Here is a 26,292-nt window from a genome sequence, read left to right as displayed (position 1 = left end):
TCCCAAGTAATGACGTTAGATTAACAGGTTGGTAGTCCCCTGGGTCTTCCCTCAAGTCTTTCTGGTAAATTAGAATAACACTGGCTAGCTTCTAGTAAGCAGAGACCTCCCCAGGTTCCCAAGACCTTTGGCAGATGATCAAGGGCGGACCTGCTGTGATATCCGCTAGCTCCTTCAGTACTCTGGGATGAATCCCATCAGGCCCTAGGGACTTAGAAAGATACAGCTGATGCAACTGGTCATTTGCAATTTCAGTGTCCACAAATGAAAAATCACTGTTTTTACATGTCTTCCACCTCAGAGGATTGGGGAGCCCAAGGTCTATCAGTATGTCCTGGTTCTGGTAGGGATGGGGTTACTTTTCCCCAGGCTCTGGCAGGGACACAGGTATTCCATCCCCAGTCTATAGCCAGGAGCTGGCCAGGGGAGGGGGCTGGAAGTCACCACTTGGGAGTGGGCGGAGGTGTCTGGGGTCCAGTGGGTGAGCGGTGGTGCCATAATCGTGTTTGTACATTCCTCTATCAGTGTTATCGTTGTTGTTGCAAAGGAGGGTAAAGGAGACAAGAACAGTCGTAAGTGGAAAGAAAACTTCAACCGTCCTGGAGCCGGAGACATAGCAGCCATTAGGATCATTGCCTTATTTCAGTGATCTTGATAAAGTTGTCGCAAAATTGACAAGCATACCACCCTTTTCAGAAACCCTACTCACATTACATACCTTCAATGTGTTGTCACTGCTGCACAAAAGCACCATGTTATTACTAAACAAGAGTTATAAATTAAAAAATAATGCTAATTCAGAAGTCTGTTACACTAAAACATACAATAGGCTACATCCAAATAAATTTTAAAAGTTTATTTGTCCACCCGTTCCTACAAAACTTCCAGGAGTTAAAGGAATATTTCACTCCCGCTTTCGAAGCTCCCAGGCATCACTTGAAACAACTCAATTGAAACAACTGGACATGTGTTTCTCATTTAGATGTAGCACAGCTCAAACCATGCTAGGCAGTTTGTAAAAGAACAACACCCCTTTACTGAAAAACAAAGTATAGTTTTCATCCTATGAATCTTTGGGAGGAGGCAAAAAGATTAAAAAAAAGCTGATATATCCAAAACCTTCTGATAGGAAACCTCTTTAAATTGGTGGTTTTGTTGCCTGAACTGTTAATAGTATACTTTCAAGTATGAACAGTTTTCTTCATTGGATAAGATACAGCATGCAGCTACCACCCATAAGCTTTAGTCCACACTGCTTTCTTCTTGAACTCTGCAAGAGACCTCAAGGACAGAAGTGTAACTGTGAAGACAAGGACAAATGACATTAATTTGTGCAGTCCAGACTGGAAAGGATATGAGAATATTCTCCCTACTCATTTTACTAACACAGGTATGCATCCAGTTCTCCTCTTATCGACTCTATTCGTGACTTTTTCTCTTCCTGGCCTGACAGGTTCCGAAGCTACTTCCGCTGTTCACAACGTATACTGGCCTCTACACCCCTCTGAAATCTGATATTGTACTATGCCTTTCATCTGCTTTATGGCATGTCTCCTATTGAAATCATACCACATCATCTGCTAATTACACTACCTCTTTGAAGCGACATGTAGATCAACCAACACCACAAAAAGTTTGAATTCAATAAGCAACGATGCAAGAGGGGAGAGAGGAGGCACTGGGAAGGACAGAAGCACAAAGCACAATGTTTAAGCCCTCTGTGCAAGCACTGATTGGAAATGTAATTCACTGATTCCTCAATACAATTTGAATTTTTTGATTTTTTTTGATTCCTCAATCCAATTTACTTAACACATCATGTGTTTACGCAAAATCCAGTAAACAAACCAGTCACATTCTAGTCATCCAGAAGGGACTTTCATGTTCTAGTATTTAAAAGCAAAAAAAGAATGGAAAGCTCAAGAGAAACAATGACTCGTCTCAATCAAGGCATACTGAGAATATACTGTGTATATCAGAATCCTCTAAGGTACAGAGAAGATTCTCCAACAATCCTTAGCATTGTTTCTGGTGGAGATTAGCAGACACAACAGGGGAATTTTGAAATCTATCAGAGAGTGATTAAAGATTGAAGACTCCCAAAACAAGGCTAATTATCCTGGTTATGCAAAGAACTTATAACCGGATTTCAAGAAGCCATGTTTAAGTCCAACCAATCAGGTGATTCGAAGGAGGTGCATTGTGTTAGTCGAAAGAAGCACAGGCACACTCACTTCACTTCAAAGTTTTTGTGGTGTTCTCTTAAAATGACTTCCACAGGTTGTATTAACAATCCTACATGTCTAGATAAGCAGTGGGGTGTATGCTAGGGCCACAGGACATTTCTGTAATTCAAAATACCATGTATTTCCCATCTTTCTTTTCATATGTTTTTTCAGCAACCCTGATTCCTCTATCCTTTCCTGTCAGACAACTTTACTAGGCTGTCATTGTCTGTCTCCCATCCCTTCCCTACAACTCAGTGTTCAGTTGCACCTGAATAAATTTTTTACGTGATTTCTATTCTAGTACTGGAGGGTTTCCAAATAGTATGTTGCATCGTATTTTCAAGCGTAACTTTAAAAACAATTGACACGTATCTATCACTGAAATACGCTTGTAGGACCAGATGTACCTTTAGGTCCTTTTGATCGTCAGTGGTATAGTGTAAGTGTCAGCAGATGAGACAGACAGCAAATATAAGAAGGTGTTGCAGACAGGAATGTTAACTTACCTGTGAAGGTTTCCTTAAAAGCAAAATATGTCTCTCCTGCATGTGCTAATAGTATAGATTCAATCTCACTCCTTTTAAAAAGTGATTTTGATCTGTACTGATCGTTATGAAAAAATAAGGACCCAATTAAAAATACCCTACCTTTCAGCAGGTCTGTGGAAGATTCTGATAATGCTTCCTTAGGACTTTCCATCATATTGATCAGCCAGTCAACGAACTAAAGATTGAAATATAAAGGAAAATCTGAATTAAAAGAGCCTCTGTACCAGAACACCGTAAGTTCTTTCAAGTTTAACAGACAACATCTGATTGCTGCTAAACTCATAGTTATCTAATCAGAGGCAGTGGCCAATCAAGCTTCTGCGCAGCTAGATCCGAAACTCCCTTTGTTCCTTCTCATTACCTCAGCAGTAATTACTTGTAACAAAGAAGGTACAGTAAATAGTTTCCTTCCGTCTTGCCTGCTCATGCCTTTAACCTATTAATACAATCCTTTCTTATCAGTCTCTTGTCCAAACATTTTACTGCAAATTCTTCAGAACTATTAGTGCCTTTGTACCTCTTCTGACCTCTCTCATTTTTCATTGTTTTTCTGGCAGTGCAGGGTGCCTGGAGGGCAATGTTGTATTTCAAACTTACAGGATGATTTTCAGGGCATGGTCTCAAATTCTTCCCTAAAGCCTAATTAAGCACTTGCACGTTAACAGCCCAACTCCTGCTTTCCTCCCAAATTCTGAATTCTTACCTCAGTGGTAGCTCTGAGCACAGTAGTGCACAGGACCCAGTCCTTAACAGATTCTGGTTTGCACGAAACAGCAACTACTAATCTATAGGTTTATAACAATATTTCCATGTCTCAACCACAAGCAATCTACAGTAGGCTTGCCAAATTAGGCTAAATTTTCCACACTAATTTTCAACGTATACTTGAAAATAAAACGACACACACTACAAACTGCATGGAAGAACTTTGATTGCCCTAAATTGCCACTGTGGTGATGTCCAACTGCAGAGGACCTGTCTTTCAGTATTTTAAAAGACTGACTTGCTACCAGTAGCTGCCAGCTCTCCTCTCCTCACTGTACTCTCTTAAGAGTTTGACTCCCAATATTGGAATGTTTTTTGTTCTTTGGAACTCTCATGGTTTACTTGAGAAACTACATTCAGTCTTTTGAGACAAGTCGTATTTGATTGCAAACAAAGAAAAACAAGATCACAAGTCAGATGCAATAGATATAGAGGAAATAACTGCTCCACCCGAGACTTGAGCTGACTACTAAAAAAGAGGTGCTTTCCAAGTATGGGAAAATGCTTACCACTACATGCAATTTTACCTTCTGTGTTTGTTCTTTCCATGGCTCTTTAGCCAGCAAAAGGGAAATGCTGCTTGGAAGGAGAGTGAGAGTTTCTTGCACAGCAAGCTTGCCAGTGGGGTGCTTGCCAATGCAATCCTCAGATAATTCTAGTAATATCATTTGGTGCTTCCATGGTGACCAGTTAGCACTGAGGCCAAGCAGTAACGGTGCACTGTGGTCAGCCCAGGCCACCACAGAAGCTGCAAACAGCCACAGGAAGAAATCTATGCACTATAAAGAAAAAAGGCAAACATGCACTTTATTAAATGAACAACACATAAAGGGGGAAAAAAAAAAACCCCAAACAATTAAAAAAAACGCCAAACCAAAAATCCAGGTGGTGGCTTTCTCTTCAAAACAATCACCTGAAAATTCAGCTAACATTCAAAATGCAAGAACTAAAGCATTCTTAATATTCTCTTACAATTTGAAGGAGCATAAGCCTTTTTCTAAACTCCAACTCAAACTAGAATGACTACAGAAAAAAAAAGCAAAACAACACTCTTCTAAAATCATCCTTTAGTTTAAGGCTGATTCACATTTCATTTAAAATGGGGAAATAACTTCTTTACAGCAAGCTGATTGTTGAAGGAAATTAGAGGTGGCCACCATTGTGGTGCTAGAAATGGTTGAGAAATATTGCAGCAATGTAACGAATGCCCTTCTGATCTAAGCAGCAGTTTAGTTTATGTCCTCAATCAGAAGATTTAAGCAGATGAAAAGATTGAGTAATACTAGTTCCCTAAAACCGTCCAAGCCCTCTTAGAAACAGTAGCTGCACAAATTTGACCTGCTTAGACAGTTCTAGTGGTGAATTCAAATTTTTCCTTTAATTATGCTAAATACAGTAAATTTGAAACAATTATTTCCTTTAGTTGCCTTTAGCTTCTATCATTTAAATGTCACGGTTATTTTGAAGTATGCATTTTAAATACATGTACATTCACAAAAATTGAGGAGAATTTCAATATGGAGATAAGATGACAATCTTCTAAAATATAAAAGCATGGGGAATAATACTTATTGCTGAGGAAGAACGTGGAATACATCAAAACCTCCTTTTTCCTGAAAGCTGCAAATTATTTGCATAGCATGTACCTCTTTCAGATCGACATCTTGTAAGGATGTTGCCTTGTATGCTAAACTTCTGATGTGGCCCATCAGGTCTAGCAGCCAGTCCATTCTTTTCAGCACTCCTAGAAGAAGAACAAGAACATCGACTCTCATAAAACACTAGAATGCACCATTTTTCATTAAAAAGCAAGCATTGGGAATCACTGTAGCAACAAAGCACTGACTGAGGTAGAACAACAAACAATCACCGCTGTCACATTCGATTTGTGGTTGCCACTGACAGAAGGCATACGGGCACTGAAACGGTACAAAAACTTTGCTTATAATGCAGGCAACACACTGAACACACAGAAAAAGAAATGCTGAGCAAGAATTATTTCACATTATGGCAGGTGTCTGGAGGTCCCACTAACCCAGTCTGCATATATGGCTGCTACAGAATCCTAAAGCCTCCCTGAAGCTTTTGCCCCCGTACTTCATCTAAGTCTAGCACTGATGTCACTGTACACTGGGCAAGAATGTGGGGAGTCCTGAGGAAATCCTCCTACCGTGCAGGAGGATCAGTAAAATACCGTAAAGGCACACAAATAAAATCAGCCCTCAACCCAAGGATGGAACATATTTCATTGATTCTGCTGTCCAAAATCTGTTCTACCTCCTACAAACTAATAACTATCTTCACCTTTGAGACCATGTCACTTCATACACTACCATTTCCTTGTAGTCTTTACATATGCCCTCTCTTAGCCAAAGGAGCCTTGCTTCACTCATAACTCGCTACTGTTTGAAGTTCTTCAACCACAGCTGACAATTAAGCCATCTAGCAATATAATGTTTTGAAGCTGTTCTGTGAACACAAGTAGCCAAAGATCCTTCTGCCATGGAAATGGGAAGACCTCATTTTTGCCTCCTTCTGTCCTTGTTTCTTCCTCCTTTATCCTCCTGCGTGATTCTGTGATTCCTCTTGCAGCAGCAGCTGCAGCACTTTACCTGACCCTTAGCTGAGCCAGCCCAACTCATTAACCCACCAGATAACCGTCTGGTATGGTTATGAAGAGGCAAAAGGGCAATTTGTTTTCTGTGTTCACTCAGTGCGAGGAGCTCAGAAAAGCAAGCTGTCACCTTGGTTCAACCAGTCTCACAGGAAAATGGCCCTAGCTACCATGTCACACAACGGTAAGTCAGATACTAGATCTGAAGGTTAGCAGAGTTGCACTGGTTTCTGATGTGCGATGTACATTTCTAACACAACCATAGGCTGAAAGTCTAAAAAGACTAGGAGACTTGGATCTAGTCAAAACTCTGGTCTGCAAACCACCTGGCTGAGATAAATGACTTGTAGCTGATGTTCAGAAACATAAAGAATTGGGGAAAACATAAAAACAATGTTTGATACAAGTATTTGAAGAACAGAAAAATTCAGAAGATTGAGTAATTTCTAATACAGAGAAATTTTAAACACTTGGGTTAAACCATCTAAAAATTATTTTAAAAGAATCAGTGTAGATCCATTGGTATCCATTGATTTTGTCATCAATTCTTGTTTAAGCCTGACCTTACCTGTGTTTTCATGGCTCACAATACGAGTATGATAGAAACTATGCTGGAGCATCCATAAAATATTTTCTTTCTGGTGATATCCTGCCACAGTATCAATCATGGCATTCAAGTTAACCAGAGGCAGTCTGCCTTGAGAAATTAAATACAGTTTCACGAATGTTGCCTTCTCTATATTGTTCTGCAAATGCAATTAAAAAACATGTTAAATTAAAACATACCTGTCTCATGGGATGCTGCATTCCTCTTTTTTCATAAAGAGGATAAATTCTTTGATTATGCAGCAAGCTCATTTTTCTTCAAGACAAATTATGAAACAGAAGACTGTACATATTGATTTAATTTCACATGCTTCTAAGCAGTCCAGCAAACTGAAAATCAGTATAGTTTAACTGTTCTCATATTGCTTTAAATTTTACATTCCCCTTTAAACTGAAACGAGCCAGCTTGACAGTTCTGGAGACCCTAGGCTTCTTGCCAGACAGATTCACTGCAGTGACAAAAAAGGTTTTCTTAAATGGCATTTTTCAATGTGGAAATAAGAACTCAAAGATATAAGGAAATGACAGATCAGCTTCCCTAACCTATTTAAATGCTTGATTCTCTACTGAATCTGCCAGTAAACAGAACAACACGGATTTAGGTCATGGAGGTTAGTTCATAACAATCTGATCTGAAACCATCAAGTCGTTCCACACAGGTCATTTCCTTAGCATTTCAGCTGTGAAGAATTCCACTGCTAACTGATTCCACTGGTGAACTAGAAGCTGAAAGCTTTTATATTCCACTGTAATCCTTAGCCATCCTTGTCCATCAGGAGACACTGAGCATGAATGCAAATACAGCACATTAAGTCAAGAATTAAAAGTTGTTTAGTCAAAGTATTTCACGTTTTTAACAGATGCAATGACCCACAGTTCAAGCACAACTAATCACCGGGATGCATTGACAGCCTGTTTCAAGTAGGTAGTTATGTTAACCAAAGAGGACTATGGTCTGTTGTTTGTATCATTGGCCTGGGATTCAGAAGATCAAACACCATTGCTGCTCTGCTAACAGAGTCCTGCCTGAACTTGACCAAGTTACTTAGACTCTCCAGTTCAAAGCTACCAGGGGAAATCACTAGTATTGCAGTTGCCTTGAGAAAGTTTTGGATATGGGTTCTTATCACTTGTGCTGCCTGCAAGTTAGAGCCAGAACACCCTAACTTGCATGGCAGATAAAACGATCGATGCTCCCAATGAGCTAAAACACTCTGCGGACAAGAAAAACTGTAAGGCATGGTTGTTTCACATCATTTGGTGATAAAGGACAAGGAGTAAAACATCATTACCTGAGAGATTTGGACAATACGATCAATCTCTGGATCTGACATTTCTGAGATACATTTTGCTACATCGATATACATGTCCAGATGGCCTCTCTACGAACAGAAAAGTAAATGCATGTTTAGATATATCCTTCTAGATTTCTTCATCATTAAAATTGGTGAGTCCAGGAACTTTGTTAATGATCGTGATGAATACTTAGATCATGATGAATATTTAATCTAGTGATTAGCCTTGTTTTATTTATTCTATTTTAGAAATTCTGTATTTGCTGGGGACTTCAATATACTTCATTATTAAGGAATATGGTATCTGAAAACTTTCAAAGAGTTTGTTTTTGTTTTTTTTAATGGAAAAACGCCGTTCCTTGGAGATATTTTCTGTAGCTAGATGGCTTCTTCAAATCACTGTGAGAAGTTGAATCCTCTGTGGGGAAAAAAAAAAAAGCCCCTTCTGATGGTTCTCTGCTTCTGTTTCAATAATGCTTATTTCAGTGCTAATACTGTATTTTTCCATTACTAAATCATTTGTGAGGGAAACTGTAAATTAAATTGGTTTCACAACCTAGTCATATTCTGAAGAATGTCTGAAAGTAACTTAAATTGAAATTATGCAGGCATCTTAACCATTATCACTAAAAATTTTACATCTACTTCATGTTTCAAATGTGATGGATCAGTGCAAAAAGATAGGACTTACCATCAGTAAAAGTATCCAGTTCAGAAAAACATTCATACACCTCATACTTAATTGCTTACCTGAATCTCATTTGGTAGAAGCTCAAATATTTTCTCCACAGCCTGGCACAGAATACTCCAGCAGTACTGGGCAGGGCTTGGTAGTTTCATTGCCTGCATGAGCCCCTGTAAAACACACTGGCAGATTTCTGGGTTTTTTGTGCGGTTCTTCACTTCCAACTGTTGTATCAGAAACACTTCTGTAAAAGACTGTAGTTTGTCTTCTGCAACATGTTTCATCCATAGAGGCAGGGATGTAAAAAGGTATTTCTGGGTTTTCATCTGCAAAGCAAAAACTTTTGCTTAGTTTCAGATTCCAGTTCTTCACTGACCTTCAACTATTGTTATAAAGGATGAAAAAAACCCCTGTAGCTCAAACACCACTTTAAAAAGCACTCAAAATAAAAAATACTTCTCAATTCTTCTTCCCTCTTTGGATTAATTGCTCGAACTAAAAAGAGTTCAAACATGTCAATATTCTATTTCCCCTAAAAATTGAGGAACTTTCTTTCAATGAACCCTAGATATCACATCTTTGACAGGACAATTCTGATTTCCCTTTATGGTGCCCACTGCATTCCTACATATAACATACAGACTGACTAGACAGCCAGGGACAGAAATACAGTAGTCCTAGCACCATTAACATTGCTAGCTAGTGAGTAAGAATGAATAATTACTTTGAAGAATTCAAAGCTTGCACTCTCTGGCTGAGCTCATTTTGTGACCCCAAATCTCCACTGCAGTGAGAAACTGGTACTCGGAAATCAAATTTTCTTTTTTTTTTTGGTACCTTACCAATTATGTATCTTAAAATTGCGAAGTGTTTGTATATGTCTGAAGACTAATGAATTAAAAATTACAAGATAAAAATACCCCTTAAAGAACCAGAAAAGGTCACAGAAATCCACAATGGATTCTCTGACAATTGTTATCTACCTGCTCCTCAACTTGTTTAAACTGAGAACTGCACAGTCAAGTGCACTGTGGGATTCATGGAGTTTTACATATTGGATCATGGAATCCACGTTGTACCTCTGCAAGAAGAACTGCACTGTAGGAGAGGATAAGCCCTGATTTGATTACACTATAGATTAGTTTGTTGACTATCTACAGAATTAAGGCAAGATTTTTAAGAAGCAACACATTTTACTAGACCAAGAGACAGCAGGAAAGCTTTTGGACTTTTTTTCTAAGACTATCGGCTAGTAGAATAAGAGACACTTTTTCTTCCTACATGCCATGCCTTCTTACATCTCTAGGTCATGCTATAGCATGAAACGAGAGAGAAGAAAATGGCCTTAAGTAATTTAAGTAAAACCAACGTAGCAGATCTTAAGTTTACCTTAAATTTCAAGGCCCCAGAATAGCCATTCTCTTACTGTAAATATTTGCTAAATAGTACTTCTGCAGAATTCTGAACCTAGTGTAATAATTTTTCTGGTGAGATATTTTAAACATCATCACTGAGGAACCTTAGGAAAGAGGTGCTGAGGTCCCATAAACTTTCTGACATACATACACTGAGACTGTAGACAAGCGGAGGTGCCACCCACATCCCCAAAAGCATTGCTGCATTTTGAGATGACTGGGCCTGTGTCACAGCCAGTTGAAGGCAGAGATGTTTTACTTCATCACCTAAAGCAGAAGAAAATAAACAGAAGCTATGAAGAAATTAATTTTACTTTAAATTTTTTCTCAACTCATAAAATAAAGGAGGAATAATGTTCTACCAGAGCACTTAATTAAAATTTGCGTTTCTAGAGATGCTGCTTAAAGCTTTTAACACATACATGTTAGAAGTCTCCTCTTCTCATTCAGGCACATTCAACAAGAAATCTCAGGATTTGTCCAAGTTCATTTCAATCCACTCAGGAATAAAAGTGTGAGAATGGTAAGAAAAGTAAGAAATAAAAAACTCCTTGCCAAATAAAGAGAAGATTTAATCTACAGAAGGAGAAATGAAACAATATTCCTTCCTGCTAAATGTAGGAATGATTAGCATTTGTTCACATTTCTACTCTTCCATGTAGCCCATGTTCATATAATATATCACAAAACAGAGGTTAGTCACTGCTACTGCTGTGGGTGCTTGATTTCAGCATTCTACATGTTAACACGTGGGAAGACCTTACTGTGCGTAGACCTTATGATGGTTATGGAATCCTTATTGGTTTCCCTTTAAAGTCCCTTTAATGACTGGTACAGCCTGTTTCTTAATAGAATAACTAGTCATAAATATGTTGAAAAAGTACTTTAAGCAATGGCATGACTTCTGTCTAGTTCATGATTGCTACAGCAACCTAAGGACAAACAATTTAAGTATTATACTAGCATTTGACCCATTAGACAGAAGATACATTACTGTTAAATGCCAGCATAAAATTTAAATAGGTGCTTTGCAAGTTAACATGTTCTTTCAGTAACATAAGTGGCAATCTATATAGCATGACTTTTATACAGTTCACTAACGGTGCATGAACAAAGCAACTATTTAAGAGTCTAATATCAGGCTCTTTGACATAAAACATCTTATATGAGAAGTTAAGTCATTTGTAGAACTTGGAAAGGGTGAAGTTGTAACAAGAGACATTGGTACCCAATTCAAAAATTCTCTCTCACTAGCTTGGACTGCTAAGACACAGATTATGATTTGCCTATGACTGTTCACTTCAGAGCACTACTGAATAACAAACAGGTACTACTTAAATCATGTTATACGATTTCTGCTCAGCAACAACTGCAATAAACCTTGTAACATGGGAAAGCAGTCTGTTGTCTTCAATGTATTTAAAGATGAACACATCTTCACAGTAGAATTTGTGAAACATTTAAGGTTCATAAACAGTCATGAATTCTCAGACATGAATAACAGTGACCTAAAGAATCTGAGAGAATTGAGTTTTATAAAAATACTGATGCTATAGCTGTTCCACAAAAAGTGTATTAGTGCCACATTTCTAGGTAGACTGTTAGATCACAATAGAACTGTTCTACATTAGACTTTCTAGCACAACATGAATATTGCTCACTAGCACACAGCAAGACCTATTTCTGCATGCACATATAATCTAGAGAGGAGTGTGCAACTTCCACAACACTACAGAGGGACAGTCAAGAGAAATTATGTATAAAAGTGTAGCTATGACGCTGCCTGAAGTCAATAAAAACATAGCCACAAAACCAATGTACTGTTTCCTCTGGAATTCCCCTGATTTACAAAAGTAAGACTCCTAAGTGAAAAACAGGAATAAAAAAATCCCCCATACATTTAACAGGTTTCAGCTATTTATAAGGTTGCCCACAAATTTGCATCAGCATGGACTGTAGAGCTCAGTATAGGAAATTTTCACTTATTCATACAAAAGACTTTACAATCAATTGCAAGAATACCAAGTAAAACAGAAGTTGCAGCTCAAGTATAAGCAAAAATGCTTAACATATAGCCAAATCTTACTGTATTTAGCAAGTAACCATTCCTCATAGGACAGTGCAATGATTTCTACTGCTTATACAAGCACTCTGTTTAAGTAAAATAAACACCAGAAAGAAATAAGAACAACCTTCCATAATCTGGGCTCTACAGCACATCAGTTTAAACACAACAGCACTTGCCCAACCCAGTTGTAAAAGAATCTGCAAGGCCAATAATAAGAGTTACATAAATCAGGAGAAACAAAACTCAGTGGAATCAAACAAGGGAATAAGGAACTTTGCACAGCAGTTTGTTGTTTGTTTGTTTGTTTTTTTTTAAGGAAATGAGTTTGAAACTCAGACACTTGTATGAATTAAAACAGGCACCAACAGATGTTCTGAGACGAAAAATATTATACAAGCTATCCAACACAATACTTCAGGACCAAAGCTACTCTCCAGTGTGAAGAAAAAACGCTGTTAGAAGCACTGACAAAATCAGGATCATGATGGAAAAAGGGATATGCTTTCCTCTGTCTACAGTGTAATTTAGTAGAAAGTGTATTTCAGACTAGTGATAGCTAGATGAACTACAGAGCAGTTCAAACTTGTGATAAAGCTGCCTGCAGCCTCTGACACAAGCATTTAGTGGGTACTGAAAATAAGATAAAATTTGGAAAAGGGGGCTGGCAGGCAAGGAGAAATACCAGGAAGCGGTGAAGATATGCAGGGGGAAAATTAGAAGGGCCAAGGCTCAAGCTGAGCTCATCTTGGCCACTACAGTTAAGAATAACAAAAAGGGGTTTTTTTCAGTATGTAAACAGTAAAAGAAAGATTAGGGATAATGTGGGCCCACTGATGAACGAGATGGGCACCCTAGTGGTGGAAGACACGGAGAAAGCAGAGTTGCTGAATGCCTTCTTTTCTTCAGTCTTCACTGCTAAAGCTGTCCCTCATGAATCTCTGGCCTTGGAGGCAAGGGGGAGGGTATGGAGAGAGGAAGTTTTTCCTCCAGGAGAGGAGGACCAGGTTCGGGACCACTTGGCCAAACTGGACATTCATAAGTCCATGGGCCCTGATGGGATGCACCCACAAGTGCTGAGAGAGCTGGCAGATGTTATCGCTGGGCCACTCTCTATCATCTTTGAAAGGTCACGGAGAACAGGAGAGGTGCCTGAAGACTGGAGGAAGGCCAACATCACTCCAGTCTTCAAAAAGGGCAAGAAGGAGGACCCTGAAAACTACAGACCAGTTAGTCTCACCTCTGTCCCTGGGAAGGTAATGGAGAGACTCATTCTAGATGTCATCTCCAAACAAGTTGAAGAGCAGGGGGTTATTGGAACTGGGCAACATGGGTTTACCAAGGGTAAATCATGTTTGACCAATCTGATAGGTTTCTACGATGCTATAACTGGTTGGTTGGATGAGGGGAGGGCAGCAGATGTCATCTACCTTGACTTCAGCAACGCTTTTGACACTGTCTCCCATAACTTCCTCATTGGGAAACTAAGGAAGTGTGGGCTGGATGAGGGGACAGTGAGGTGGATTGGTAACTGGCTGTGTGACAGGACCCAAAGGGTAATGATTAATGGAGCAGGTTCAAGCTGGAGGCCTGTAACCAGTGGTGTCCCCCAAGGGTCAATACTTTGTCCAGTCCTGTTCAACATATTCATCAGTGACCTGGAAGAGGGGACAGAGTGTATCCTTAGCAAGTTTGCTGATGATACCAAACTGGGAGGGGTGGCTGACACCCCGGAGGGCCGTGCTGCCATCCAGCGAGACCTGGACAGGCTGGAGAGCTGGGCAAGGAAGAACCTCATCAGGTTCAACAGGGAAAAGTGTAGGGTCCTGCACCTGGGGAAGAAAAATGTCAGGCACCAATACAGGTTAGGTGTGGACCTGCTGGAGTCAAGTTCTGAAGAGAAAGATCTGGGGGTCCTGGTAGACAGCAAAATGACAATGAGCAAGCAGTGTGCTCTTGTGGCCAGGAGGGCCAACGGAATCCTGGGCTGCATAGGGAAGAGTGTGGCTAGTAGGTCGAGGGAAGTCATCCTCCCCCTCTACTTTGCACTGGTGAGGCCACAACTGGAATACTGCATCCAGTTCTGGGCTCCCCGGTTCAAGAGACACAGGGAACTACTGGAAAGAGTCCAGCGAAGGGAAACGAAGATGATTCAAGGATTGGAGCATCTCCCTTATGAAGAAAGGCTGAGAGAGCTGGGACTCTTTAGCCTGGAGAAGAGAAGGCTGAAGGGAGACCTTATCAATGCTTATAAGTACCTAAAGGGTGGGTTGAAGGAGGAGGGAGCCAGACTCTTTTCAGTGGTTGCCAGTGAGAGGACGAGGGGCAATGGGCACAAGCTGGAACATAGGAGGTTCCACTCAAATATGAGAAAAAACTTCTTCACAGTGAGGGTGACAGAGCCCTGGAACAGGCTGCCCAGGGAGGTTGCGGAGTCCCCTTCTTTGGAGATTTTCAAGACCCGCCTGGATGCAGTCCTGAGTAACATGCTCTAACATGCTCTAGGCAATCCTGCTTCAGCAGGGGAGTTGGACTAGATGATCTCTATGGTCCCTTCCAACTCTAAAAAAATTCAGTGAAATTCAGTGATATTAGTTGAGGCTCATAATGGGCTTTTCTTACTGTAAATAATTCAAATGAAAAATTCGGTCCAATTTCACCAGTGTTTTAGGGAACTTCCAAATTTCTCAGCTCTGATCTTCTCTAGTCTTTTCTTGAGCTAAAAGAAACTGTCCACACAATTTTTCTCAAAAATATACTTGCAAATGTTAAAAAGTTGGCCTTGAAAGCATAGTAAACACTTCAGTCCCTGCAATAACTTCAAGCCGTGAAGTGGGCTCTGAAGTTTGTGAAAGTTGTGTTATTAAAGAAGTCTTGTGACAAGTAGTCATTAATAGTAGAAAACTATTAACCTTACCAAAGTTTAGCCTCATCAAAGGAGAAAGAATGGATGCCCAGTTTACAGGTGGATACTGATGGCTTTCTCCAACTAATGCAATGGGTGCCAGTGCTACTTTCACCAGGTCAGCTGGAACAGATTCAGGGCCTACAACAGAAGATTCAATCACAGTCTGAAATTTATACACACACATTTGGCTAAATAGCTCACAAAAAAATGTGAATACTGCACTGAAGAGCAATCTGTAGTGAAATGCTAAAAAGCATCATAAGATTACTATTTCTTTTTGTATCTGAGAATTAGCTATCTTTTGTTTGTAATCAACAGTTGTATTTTTAACATTAATGTCCTATCAAAAAAGGCTTTCTATTACTGATAAATAGAAAATTTCTGGTTCCTTCCCCTTGAACCAATACATGAGTTAATTACAGATACTCCTCATCTAGTAGGGTAGTGGCTTTGCATTTGTTAGTAGGAGAACAGCCAAGTTTTCTGACAATGCTCTCCCTCCCCATCCTGGACAGGTGCTGACTTTTGCTACACACTGTGTTACTTAAACACAGAGAGTTAGTGAAAGTCCTCCTGGAGGCAAAGCATGGACAATTTTTACCTCCATTGAAAGCAAAGCCCGGTTCATAGGACAGCAGCGAGCTCACTTAGGTCCACACAGGAATAATCTCCTCTGCTTTATCTCCCTTAAGACTGTACTCCAAGATGGTATCTCTCTTTAACTAGCACTCCTCATGTAACAGCACATTTTCTTCACATTCCTTTGCAATTATCACACATAGCAGTAACCCCTTTGAACACCACTCTGTTACAGAGACTCTTAACCTAGGATCACTGAAATAAGGGGCAGTGGAAAATTTGCCTGATGATAGAGTATGCCTGAGGTTGCATGTTAACACTTAAAAGTGATTTGACTTTCATTCCCCCAGGGAATTTGCATCATCTCACAGACACAGCAGGAAGGGGAAAGGGTTTTAAAAGTAAAAAAAATTCCGTGGAGAAAACTAATGCCCTAACTACACAATTGTACTTTAGCTTTTCGAGTGTTACTCAATTTTTTTGTTTAGAGAGTAAAAATACTACTAAATTAGTATTTAGAAAAGTTCTCTAAGTAAATAAAAGTGGGTTATTAGGATCACCTTTTATAATCGTAACAAATTTCCCAGAGGACTATTGTAGTTTGATGCCTTCTTACCTTTCTTTCCACCTTCAATGGCAAAGTCAATGGCTGCCCTGATAAAGCTGTTTTCAGGCAAGTAGCTAAAATCTGGCGGAACTGTGAAGGCAAAAAGACTGTTTATATACTAAAACATGTCAGCAGCAATTATATCTTCCAGCTGTCCTGTAAATTCAAAGGCCAAACTGAGCTATGTTTGAGCTAACTAATTCTGTACGTGACTAAAAGCATTAAGACCACAAGATTATTGATAGATGCATTGGCCTTTCCACTTTTAAGGCAAGCTAAATATTCATGTTGGTGAGAGGTGCTAGGTCTGAAAAAACAAATTAATTGACCAAGTGAAAAACTAGCAAGAAGAACTTCCTTAAAACATATCAGCCACTGAAAGCCAGGCTTTAAAAGGGAGAGCTTCAAACACTTACTTAGTAAATTTAATACAACAGAGACATTCCATATCTATTTAACCTCAGAAACATTTACACAAAATTAGAAACTCCAATAATTTTTTTTTCTGTGATGAGGACATTTATCTACACTTCGTATTATTGGTTCCCAACTTGGTTCACACTGAAGTGAACGGCTTCCACTACATTAGCTCCTTCCTATCACTGGTATTTCATCCATGGTGTAACCTTGCCTATATTTTTTACCAACAGATGTTGAAATAACAGCAGAAGGTAATGATTTATCAACAGAATACGAATTTTCATGCTAACTGCTATGCTGAAATGACATAGAACACTAGTTTTTTACTTCAGCTAACCACAGAAGATGTCTTCTAGAAGAATACTTTTTTAAAAAGCTTTCTCTTGTTATGGACCAATTTTTAAGTGCTGTTTTTTTTATACAGTGGGAAGTCCTAAAACAAAGAGTAGATGAATCAGTTCTAAGGGCATAGACTGGATAATGTAGATGTCAAACACGTGCCACATGTATCTTTACATAAACGTCTTTACAGTTTATTCTATAAGAGAATAAAGACAGAAGCAATATATAAGTTTGACCAGAACAACTTAAAATCTTACTCCAATACTGCAAGTAAAAGCTGATGGGGGGATCCTATTCAGCACACGGATTCTTGCTTCATGTTCCAGCCTTTAGATTTGGCACACAGGACCATGGGGTCTCCAACTCAAAGCCTGTCCTGTCATTTAACAGGACTGTCTAGCCTGTATTGTCTAAGGTGTCCCTTGCTGCCTTTTTAGCTTGGTGCTACTTCTATATGTTCTTTAAGCAGCAATAATAAAGCATCTTACCAGATGCCCTGTTCTGGGTAGAAGACAAACAGGACATATGAAGGCGTCCCAAAAGCGCTGCTGCATTTGTCTGAAGGCCAATCTGCCCTGAAAAACTGATTATCTGTTGAGACAATAAACCACCAGGTTAGACAAATTTCCTTACTTTGCCTCATTCAAGAAACACAGCCATTAGCAGTTTCTTTAAACAGATTTGGCCTGTTCATGCAAGGTGTCACAGTACCCTAGTGCATTATTCAAAGCAGGAAACAGAGGCCACCTTCTTACCTGTGTAAGGGTTCTGATGACTTCATTCAGCTTACTTTGAAACTGGGAGGACTGAATACTGTCAGATTTCAGCTGCCAGAGAAAAAGAAAAATATATGATGTGAATTTTATAGGGGAAAAAAGAAACAACAGAACAGAGAACAGGTACTGGAAAGACAGATTACAGTTGCACACATGCCTTTTTGTGTGAGGAGAAAAGGAGAAAGCCTACGTGGCTGTAAACTTTTCCCCAGTGGCACTGCACATGGGGAATACAATGGGAAAAATGGAACTGGCCTCATTTTACACATTGCAATTCTATCCTGCTTGGTTCACACCCAACATGTGCCACCATTGCATAAATGGGATGCTCTGGTATATAACCGCTGCTGTAAGGGTGCAGAGGATGTCATTCCATCTTGTTTTCTAGCCAAACTTCTGGAAGACATAAAAGTACCATCTGCTTGCAAGTTCTTACCTGTATTATGCCTCCTTCAGAGCCCACCAGTGCAACCAGCCCAGTGACAGCAGCCAGACGTTGCATTGTTGGAGAACCCTGGAAACATATATTCAGGATTGGTAAGTCAGTGCAGTCAAACAACACTATTGTAGGACAAAACCCTTGTTTCTTCCAACTTAAAAACCATGACTGCTACCACTTGTACACCTCTTATCCCAGAAACCTTTTCAGGACAGACTCCAGCACGCTGGATAATTATTCACCCCTCTCTTGCTGAATGAAAGGCTTTATATGGAGCTTCCCTCCTTTCCCCACCATCTGAAATCATCATGCACTTCTAGCAGTCTGTATCCCACAAAATATGCCATTGCAATTCAACTCTGAAACACTGTTTCTTTATTGACACATATTAAGATTGCAGCTGAAGGTTAAGTTTAGAGTTTGATTTCAAACACAAAATTTTTGTTACAAGATAAATTAAATTATTATAACAACTGAGGCACTATAATCACCATTCTGTTAGTGTAATTTTGATAAGAAGCACCTAATTTCACAAGGCATCTTCATTTAATAACCTACATTTTATCCTTGGATATTGTTCCAAGTTAGTAAAGATGTCCAGATTAAGATCTCATTGAGATAAGCATTTCCCATTAATCATCCAAGCAGAGGAGAAAGTGTCTTCTTCCTTTAGCAAACAGCCCAAAGGTATATTTTTGCTTCCAAATATCAAACAAACAGCATGTTCAGATAGTCCTAACTTTTCCTAGCATCACTCCAGTAGAAGCAAGGAAAATTATGTCCTTCCTGTTCATTTAAAATCACACCCACCCTCACCCAGAAAAACAGAAACAAAAAAACCCAACCAAACAAAATCCAAACCAGGATATGAATTCAAACTCATTTACCTCTGCAAGCACAATTTTTATCCAGGCTGGCATTAGTCTGTTATTCAGCTCTTCAGCTCTTCCGTGACCACAAGCTGACAAACCATGTACTATTGCACCTAGAGCTAAAGCAAAACTGTGAGTCTGCAAGATGAAAAAGACACATTAAAAAACAGATCTTGCAAAGGATTCTATATGCTTTTTACATTTATTGTTGAAATATTACTTAAATATTTATTATTTCCCAATAATTAGAAGAAATGTCTTTGTCTTAAATACTGGATCCTCTCTTATTTCAAGGGACATAGGATTTTCTGATATTAAATGCTGATCTTCGGCACACAGATTGTTCCGAAGCCTTTATTTTAAAATAGACTTTCTGATACAAAGATAAAAAGCTGTAGCAAAGGTAGTTTGTTTTGACTTATCTTATTTTGCACATAAACATTATAAATACTTAATTAGTATAATAGCAGGCTTTGATTCAAAATGGTTGTTTCGCCCCTTCCCCTCCCTCCCCCGGCTTTTTTTTTCTCTGGCAAGTATTTAACAAAAAAGAACATACACTGAAATATGGGGATTACTGTTGGCATTTTTAGAGGGTAACCCTAAGGCACTAGGGATGTAAAAGACACATGAAGGAAGCTGTGGCTATGATTATGATGCACTATCTGGTAGCTAAGGGAATGCAAAAATTCAGAAGAGCATAGTAGAAGTATTTTCCTACTAAGAAAAAGAATCTGAAGAAACATAGAATCATAGAATCATTCAGGTTGGAAAAGACCCTTGGGATCATCGAGTCCAACCATCCACCCTACTCTACAAAGTTCTCCCCTATACTATATCCCCCAACACCACATCTAAACGACTCTTACACTCATCCAAGGACGGTGACTCAACCACCTCCCTGGGCAGCCCGTTCCAGTGTCTGATCACTCTTACTGTAAAGAATTTTTTCCTAATGTCCAGTCTAAACCTACCCTGTTGCAGCTTGAATCCATTCCCTCTTGTTCTGTCGCTATTTGCTTGTTATAAAAGAGACAAAAATTGGCAGAATGCAGGGACTAAAGACATGAAGAACTCAAAAGAACCACTTTTCCTGCTAAATGCAATCAAACGTATAAAATCTGTTTTTATTTCACTGTCTGGCAATTGCTATACACCTGTAGACAATGAAATCAATGGATCAAGTGGTAGTCTTGATAATTGCATGGTATGTGCAACTTGCTCAATGTTAGTTAATGCTGAAAGTTGATCAATATAATTTTCTTGAAGTTACAGTCTGGGTAAAGCAGTATTCAATATTAAATAGCCAAGAGAAAAACAGAACTGAAGCAAAGACCAAACACTGAATTATGACCTGCTGATTATTTTCCACTAAGGTCCGTAGCTTGTTCATGGTGTCCTCAGCCTCAGCTGCTTCTATGATTCCAACACTGAAAGCAGAGACACAGCAACAGGCCACGGAATAGGCAAGTACCTGAAAAAAAATTTATTTAATTCTGTCAACCAGTGTCTCATCAGATTCACTGTAGCAATTTGCACATGGAGCAAAGTGCCACCATGATAAAATGCCATAACATTTTCTATTTATACTTTCAGATGTGTATTCCTCTCTGAAAGATTCTTCATTGACGCTAACATTAAACAAACACAACTAAAGCTTGGAAAGTACTTCTGGGTTTATGCAGGTCAAAGTCCTGATCATCCACACAAATGCAGTCACTCTTCTCAACACAAGTATCTGAAAATTGTTTATGTGAGCATAGACAGCGTGTTGTGATCCTGTCAGGCCAGAAGAGGCGCATGTAGTAGAACTGTCTCCTACAGACAGTGTGCAACACTAGCCTCACGTCCTTGCAAAAGATTCACAAGAGACACTGCTTTTCTGCTCTTCAGCCTTAGACATGGAGAATAAGGAAATGAAGTCTGAACTTTAAACACGGCAACTGTGCCAACTGTTTAACCTCCTTTGTACCAAAGCTAAGCAACAGAAACACATGACTGTAAGGGAAATAGATAGCACCTCCCTACTATGCAGGATTGACAACAACTTGACTTGGAGCAAGTAATGCTTAGCTTGTACCTCCTGCTGAAGCAGGCCAAAGTTATCTCTCAAGTACAGGACTGTATCTCAGCCATTTATAGATCTGAAAGAGCCTCCTATACATCCCATAAATATGGTAGGATTCATCCTGGGTGCTGGTCAAATTTTACTTATGTAATAATCTGTACAATTTCTTACGGAGATTTTAATTGAAAAGGGTAGGTTTTGCTTCTCATCCCAAACTATCTCATGATGTTAAACAGTTGCTGTGTTTCATCTCAGCAGTTGCTGTATTGAACCCAGTTTAAGTTCAGTAAAGCACTTTGACATCTCTGGGGAGAGATAAATGTTTCCATAGCTGCAAATCATTTTAGTATATGAACAATAAACTGCAAAAGGCTAATCCCCAACACATACATATTGCCAAAAAAAAAAATTAAACTCTACAGAAGACCTTTAGTAAAGACCTCTCAGAGCAGCACCAAGAGGGGAAAGAGACTAATACTACCAATTTCTGCTAACTTGTTTAGAAAAAACAGGATTATGCAACTCAGCTGTTCAGCTGCTGCAGGCTTACATACATCAGGTACAGCGTTGCTGTTTTTGTACAAAACACCTGCTTATTCCGATTCTTGTTTTCTGTTGTAAACTCCTCCAATTTCACCAGTTCTCCTTCTCATGTTTTACCTCAACAAGATTATGGATTTAGTACATGGATGATGTCAAAACTTACTGGACATATCTTGGCAAAATAAGTTTAAACCACAGAATGGCAGGTGTTGGAAGGGACCTTTGGAGATCATCTAGTCCAACCCCCCTGCCAAAGCAGGTTCACCCAGAGCAGGCTGGACAGGAATGCATCCCAGTGGGTTTTTAGTATCTCCGGAGAATGCTTCCCAATCTCTCTGGAAATGCATGCTCAAACTTAGCAGAGCTCAGTTTAAGTGTTCAAAACACAGTTAAAAAGAGAATATCAAATGGGGCCGAAGCAGCATTCACAAGTGCAAGATTCGCATTAGCTAGTGACAGCAGCTTTCAAAGAAGGAAAGAGAGGGCATATTGAAGGAGGAAGTATTAGCTTTAAGGTTCTCCGAGAGCAACTTGCTGTCTGCTTTCCAGTAGACAACTGTATGTAAGACAGACCCATATCCACAGTTACTCAGGACCCAACTTTCAACAATTTAAGTTGAGATTAAGGAATTAAAGAAGCACTTTAAAGAATTATGTCTGTTGTCTTTTCAGGTGGTTTCTTAATGTTTGTGCAGCATTACAGGTTATTCTATTATTATTGGTTTTTTCGGTAGGTATAAAACCATGTATTGTGAAAGAAATAACAGAAACCAAGCATTCCAGTACTACAGATACAAAGCTTCAGTAAAAAGTCTACCATTACTAAAGAGAGGCAACAAAGTAAAAGGAAGATTTAAAATATGTGATAAAAGAGGTCATACCTCTTGGACCGATCTGCTCTGGTCTTCACTGCTGTCCAGGTATTTGCAGAGCTTTTGCAATGAAGCGGAAACATGCACTCGCGATTCTGTTTGGCTACTGTGACTCATAAGTGAAAGGGTAAGTCCTACTCCCAAAACACATCCAGTGCTTAAAGAGAAGACAGAAAAAAGAAAAAAAAAAAAAAGATTAAGTATGCTTTGGCTGCTCTGAACTCTCTTTTCATGCCAACATATAGGTTGCTGAGCAAAAAGACCTCTTGGCCTTGCCTGATAACTATCCCTGTGGATGATTACTTAGCATAGTCAATTTTACAAATGGTTTCTATTTCACACATAGGTGATGTTTTTTTGGGAGACAAAGGATGAAAGAAGAGCATAAGAAGAAAATGTGCGTTTAAAATAATAAATCCTACACATACAGCCTCATTCCTTCTGCCCCTGAAGAACCAATAGCCCCATCAACAAGCACATCCAACTAGTATGACAGAAGTATGGATCCAAACTTCCACATCTGATTTGCACTGATACCCCAAACTCTGATATCCCAGTTCAACATGCTAATTGCAGGTCTGCTGGCTGCATTAGGGTCTGTTCTTTCACTTTGCAAAAATAATGAAATTAGTGACTGAGCCAGTGAGTGGCTATGATGGCTGTACAGATTAAAGTATTCACTTGCATTTTAGAACATGAGCATCAGGTATATATTCTAACCCGTATGTATTAAAATATGCACATGCAACAGCGGACCCGCTAGCTACAACAGGGCAGACATATCCAGCACAACTAACAACTGTTTGATGCTGAGGATACTTAAAATTGCAACAAGATGACCATAGCCTCAAAGTACATAATTTAATAGGGCAGCTGGCACAAACAGCTTCATGGTCTCTCCCTTTTTCAGATTTGACCAGAAATCCCATTCTGAACCAGAGAACCCTTACTAAATTCAGCATCTGTGCTCCTGCAACAAGTTTCAGTTTCCACAGGCCATCAGTCCTAACACTGAAGAGTTTTGTGAGAAAATTCCCAAACAGTTCTGGCTGCCATCATGAGATACTAAAAGCATAGCAGATACTCACTGCTCTGAAGGTGATCTCTCACTGGCACACTCACACAACATCTATAAGAAGCAGCTCTTATCTGCAGATTTTTTTTCCGTGCGCATCTCCCTGAGCGTGCTAATGACAGACACTGCATGTAGTGAGCAGTCAAATGAACATGGCTAGATCTTAGGCATTCTTCTAAGTTTCTGCTATCCAACGTCAAAATGGGAAGAGTTACTGCTTTTACTCAACTAAGTAAAAACGAAAGTTCTGAGAATGATTTCAGGCATACTTATAAGCTAATGTTTTTCAGTAACTGGGGATGAAGATGATGAGCATAGCTAGAAGACTTGGGGTGGTGTCTTGGCAGTGCTGTCTTCTTCTTCCCCGCAAAGAAGATGAAGCAACCCTTTGTAATCAACATTTTTAAGTAACTAGCATATCCAAATTAATGAACAGCCAACAAAATGAGGACATGGTTTATATGCAAGAAAGTTCCTAATTAGAGCTACATTTTTTAGTATTACTGACTCCTTGCAAAGACCCAAAACATAAGTGGGAACTGAAGTAAAACTTCACCCCTTCTTCCCCCCTTTCTGTAACTAGCAATTGTTTTCACTTGGGCACATTGTTTGTGATCTACATTGTATTTAAGTGCACTTCATCCACACGGTATCTCAGATTTTCCAGCATGTTTTAAGTGTTTTACTGCCAGTGCATCAGACATACTGCGCTATTGTCATGAATCATCTCTGAATCTACTGTCATTTATCTCAATAATGTCATGTACAGGGCAGTGCAGTCCATTACGTCACAGAATGATGGACTCGATGAACAAATAATGAAACAAAATAAGGGTTTGTATTTTAGGATGAAGGAAAACTGGTATTTTTTAAGGGCCAAACCCTGATAATACCACAGTCAGTGGAGCTTGTCAGGATTCTGTAAGAACAATATCAAAGTTTGATGACAGTTTTGATTGAAAATGCTTTAAAGCCAAATCAAGCAGCTACTAACCTTGCAAAAAACATCATAAAAAGTTAATGTTCCACATAGCAATTCAAAGGAAGGTGACTATGTATTTCAAGTTTCACAACAATTTGCTCTTTACCACATCTTTACTCAACGTTTATCAACGTTTCTCATTTGCCCAATATTTATTCTTACAGATGCAAGCTACTTCTGCCATGCAACAACTTTATACAAAAAGCCACATCTGCAAGGGTCTTGTAGAATTCATCTTCAATATGGGGAATGTAACAATGCAAGACGGAAAACTCTACTGCCCCATGGAAATATGTTTTACATGCAAACCTTTCAAAATATCAGAATTAACCCAATCTTCAACATGTTTTTCATGGTTTGCAGGAAGGTGTGTGGGGAGGGGAAATAAAGGAAGCAAGACCTTCCAATATAGGGACCATATGTATGGCTATGTTTGTTACCCATATGTGCTGTACTATTACAACTGAAACCCTGTTTTGGATTTTTTTTAAAATTACTTACTTACCATGTTTTCCCAGTACACTGAGGCTGATCTGACAAAAATCTATTGAAGATAATCTACATGAAGAACTGGAAAAGTTAACAGCCATGAATGTACACGCTTGCTGAACCTATGCCCTATTTAAGTTAGGCTTGGGAGAAAAAATGAGCTATTATATAGCTTCTGTAACCAATAAGCCTGACAAAACCTAGTAGCATAAAGGACTGTCTAAATCACCTGTGATGCCCACTTTCCATACATGTGTATACTGGAAAGGGATATATCAGTTAAACTTATTTCAGTTTCTGTTTAACATAAAAGCAGGTTTAAGGTCTACTGACAGATCTCCTGACAATGTCTGAGTGCATTCCATTTAAAATCAGGAGCAACTGTAAAGCTCTTAGGGCTCTGCAATCTCTGAAACTCCGTTTCAATTAAAAACTGAAGCAGCACCGTATTAACATGCTTAACCATCAGAAATGTTTTTCCCCCTTTAAAAGATTATGAGTTTCACTTTTGGTTTTTTTCCCTGTGTGGTTATGATAGATAAAAGAGTACTGACTTACGGGCATTATTCTCACGGTGACCTTTTCTAAGAGGAAATGTTAAGTTTGGAGTATTTTATGCAACTTAAACAGATGTAGAGATTCTTAAGGAACATAAGTGGACTCTCACTGAGCCAAAGCACTGGCTCAGGGAAAGATTCACACTGCTTATTGAAAACAACTGTTTTCTTCACTCCTCTTACTTCTTCCAGGCCCACCAATTTTAAAAAGAGAATTCTCCTAATTAAATGAAGAAAATTATATATAACAACAACAACACTCCTATCAAGGCTGAAATGATTAGTGAAGCATGGTTATGTCAGCTCCAGTTTGCATAGCACATGCATTGATAAACCACTTTCCTATCTAGATACCCAAGGTTGAAAAACAAAACAAAACTCAGAAATTCAGCCGAAGCCTCTCTTTCTCAATAACGTCCTTTAGTGTGTGAGATGTCCCACTTTTCTGGCATTCAGAAAAAAAGGGAACTCTGTTTCTCCCATATCTGTACCACGTAATATAACTGCTCTCAAGAAACTTGCAACCCGATTTTAACGGAAAA

At 39.1% G+C, this 26,292-nt stretch overlaps 1 protein-coding gene across 3 annotated transcripts in view; it reads right to left on the bottom strand.

The window, feature by feature from the left end:
* Positions 1–842: 842 nt before the first annotated feature.
* The window catches only part of FOCAD (focadhesin), a 114,050-nt gene continuing 88,600 nt past the window's right edge, over positions 843–26,292 (bottom strand). For all 3 annotated transcript variants that reach the window (XM_074165952.1, XM_074165954.1, XM_074165953.1), the window contains 16 exons: positions 22,657–22,804; positions 20,519–20,638; positions 19,180–19,302; positions 18,290–18,367; positions 17,833–17,904; positions 17,566–17,668; positions 16,325–16,405; positions 15,139–15,267; positions 10,308–10,423; positions 8,807–9,067; positions 8,054–8,143; positions 6,724–6,901; positions 5,188–5,285; positions 4,069–4,320; positions 2,876–2,951; positions 843–1,300 (listed from right to left, as the gene is read on the bottom strand). In XM_074165952.1, the coding sequence (XP_074022053.1) occupies positions 1,227–1,300; positions 2,876–2,951; positions 4,069–4,320; positions 5,188–5,285; positions 6,724–6,901; positions 8,054–8,143; positions 8,807–9,067; positions 10,308–10,423; positions 15,139–15,267; positions 16,325–16,405; positions 17,566–17,668; positions 17,833–17,904; positions 18,290–18,367; positions 19,180–19,302; positions 20,519–20,638; positions 22,657–22,804 (1,999 nt within the window). In that variant the 3' untranslated portion in view covers positions 843–1,226. The remainder of the gene's footprint in view (positions 1,301–2,875; positions 2,952–4,068; positions 4,321–5,187; positions 5,286–6,723; positions 6,902–8,053; positions 8,144–8,806; positions 9,068–10,307; positions 10,424–15,138; positions 15,268–16,324; positions 16,406–17,565; positions 17,669–17,832; positions 17,905–18,289; positions 18,368–19,179; positions 19,303–20,518; positions 20,639–22,656; positions 22,805–26,292) is intronic.

This window comes from Numenius arquata, chromosome Z (genome assembly GCF_964106895.1).
Source record: "Numenius arquata chromosome Z, bNumArq3.hap1.1, whole genome shotgun sequence".
NCBI classification, from domain to species: Eukaryota; Metazoa; Chordata; class Aves; order Charadriiformes; family Scolopacidae; genus Numenius; species Numenius arquata.
Note: the sequence above shows the minus strand (reverse complement) of the source record. Positions and strands in the feature narration are given on the sequence as shown.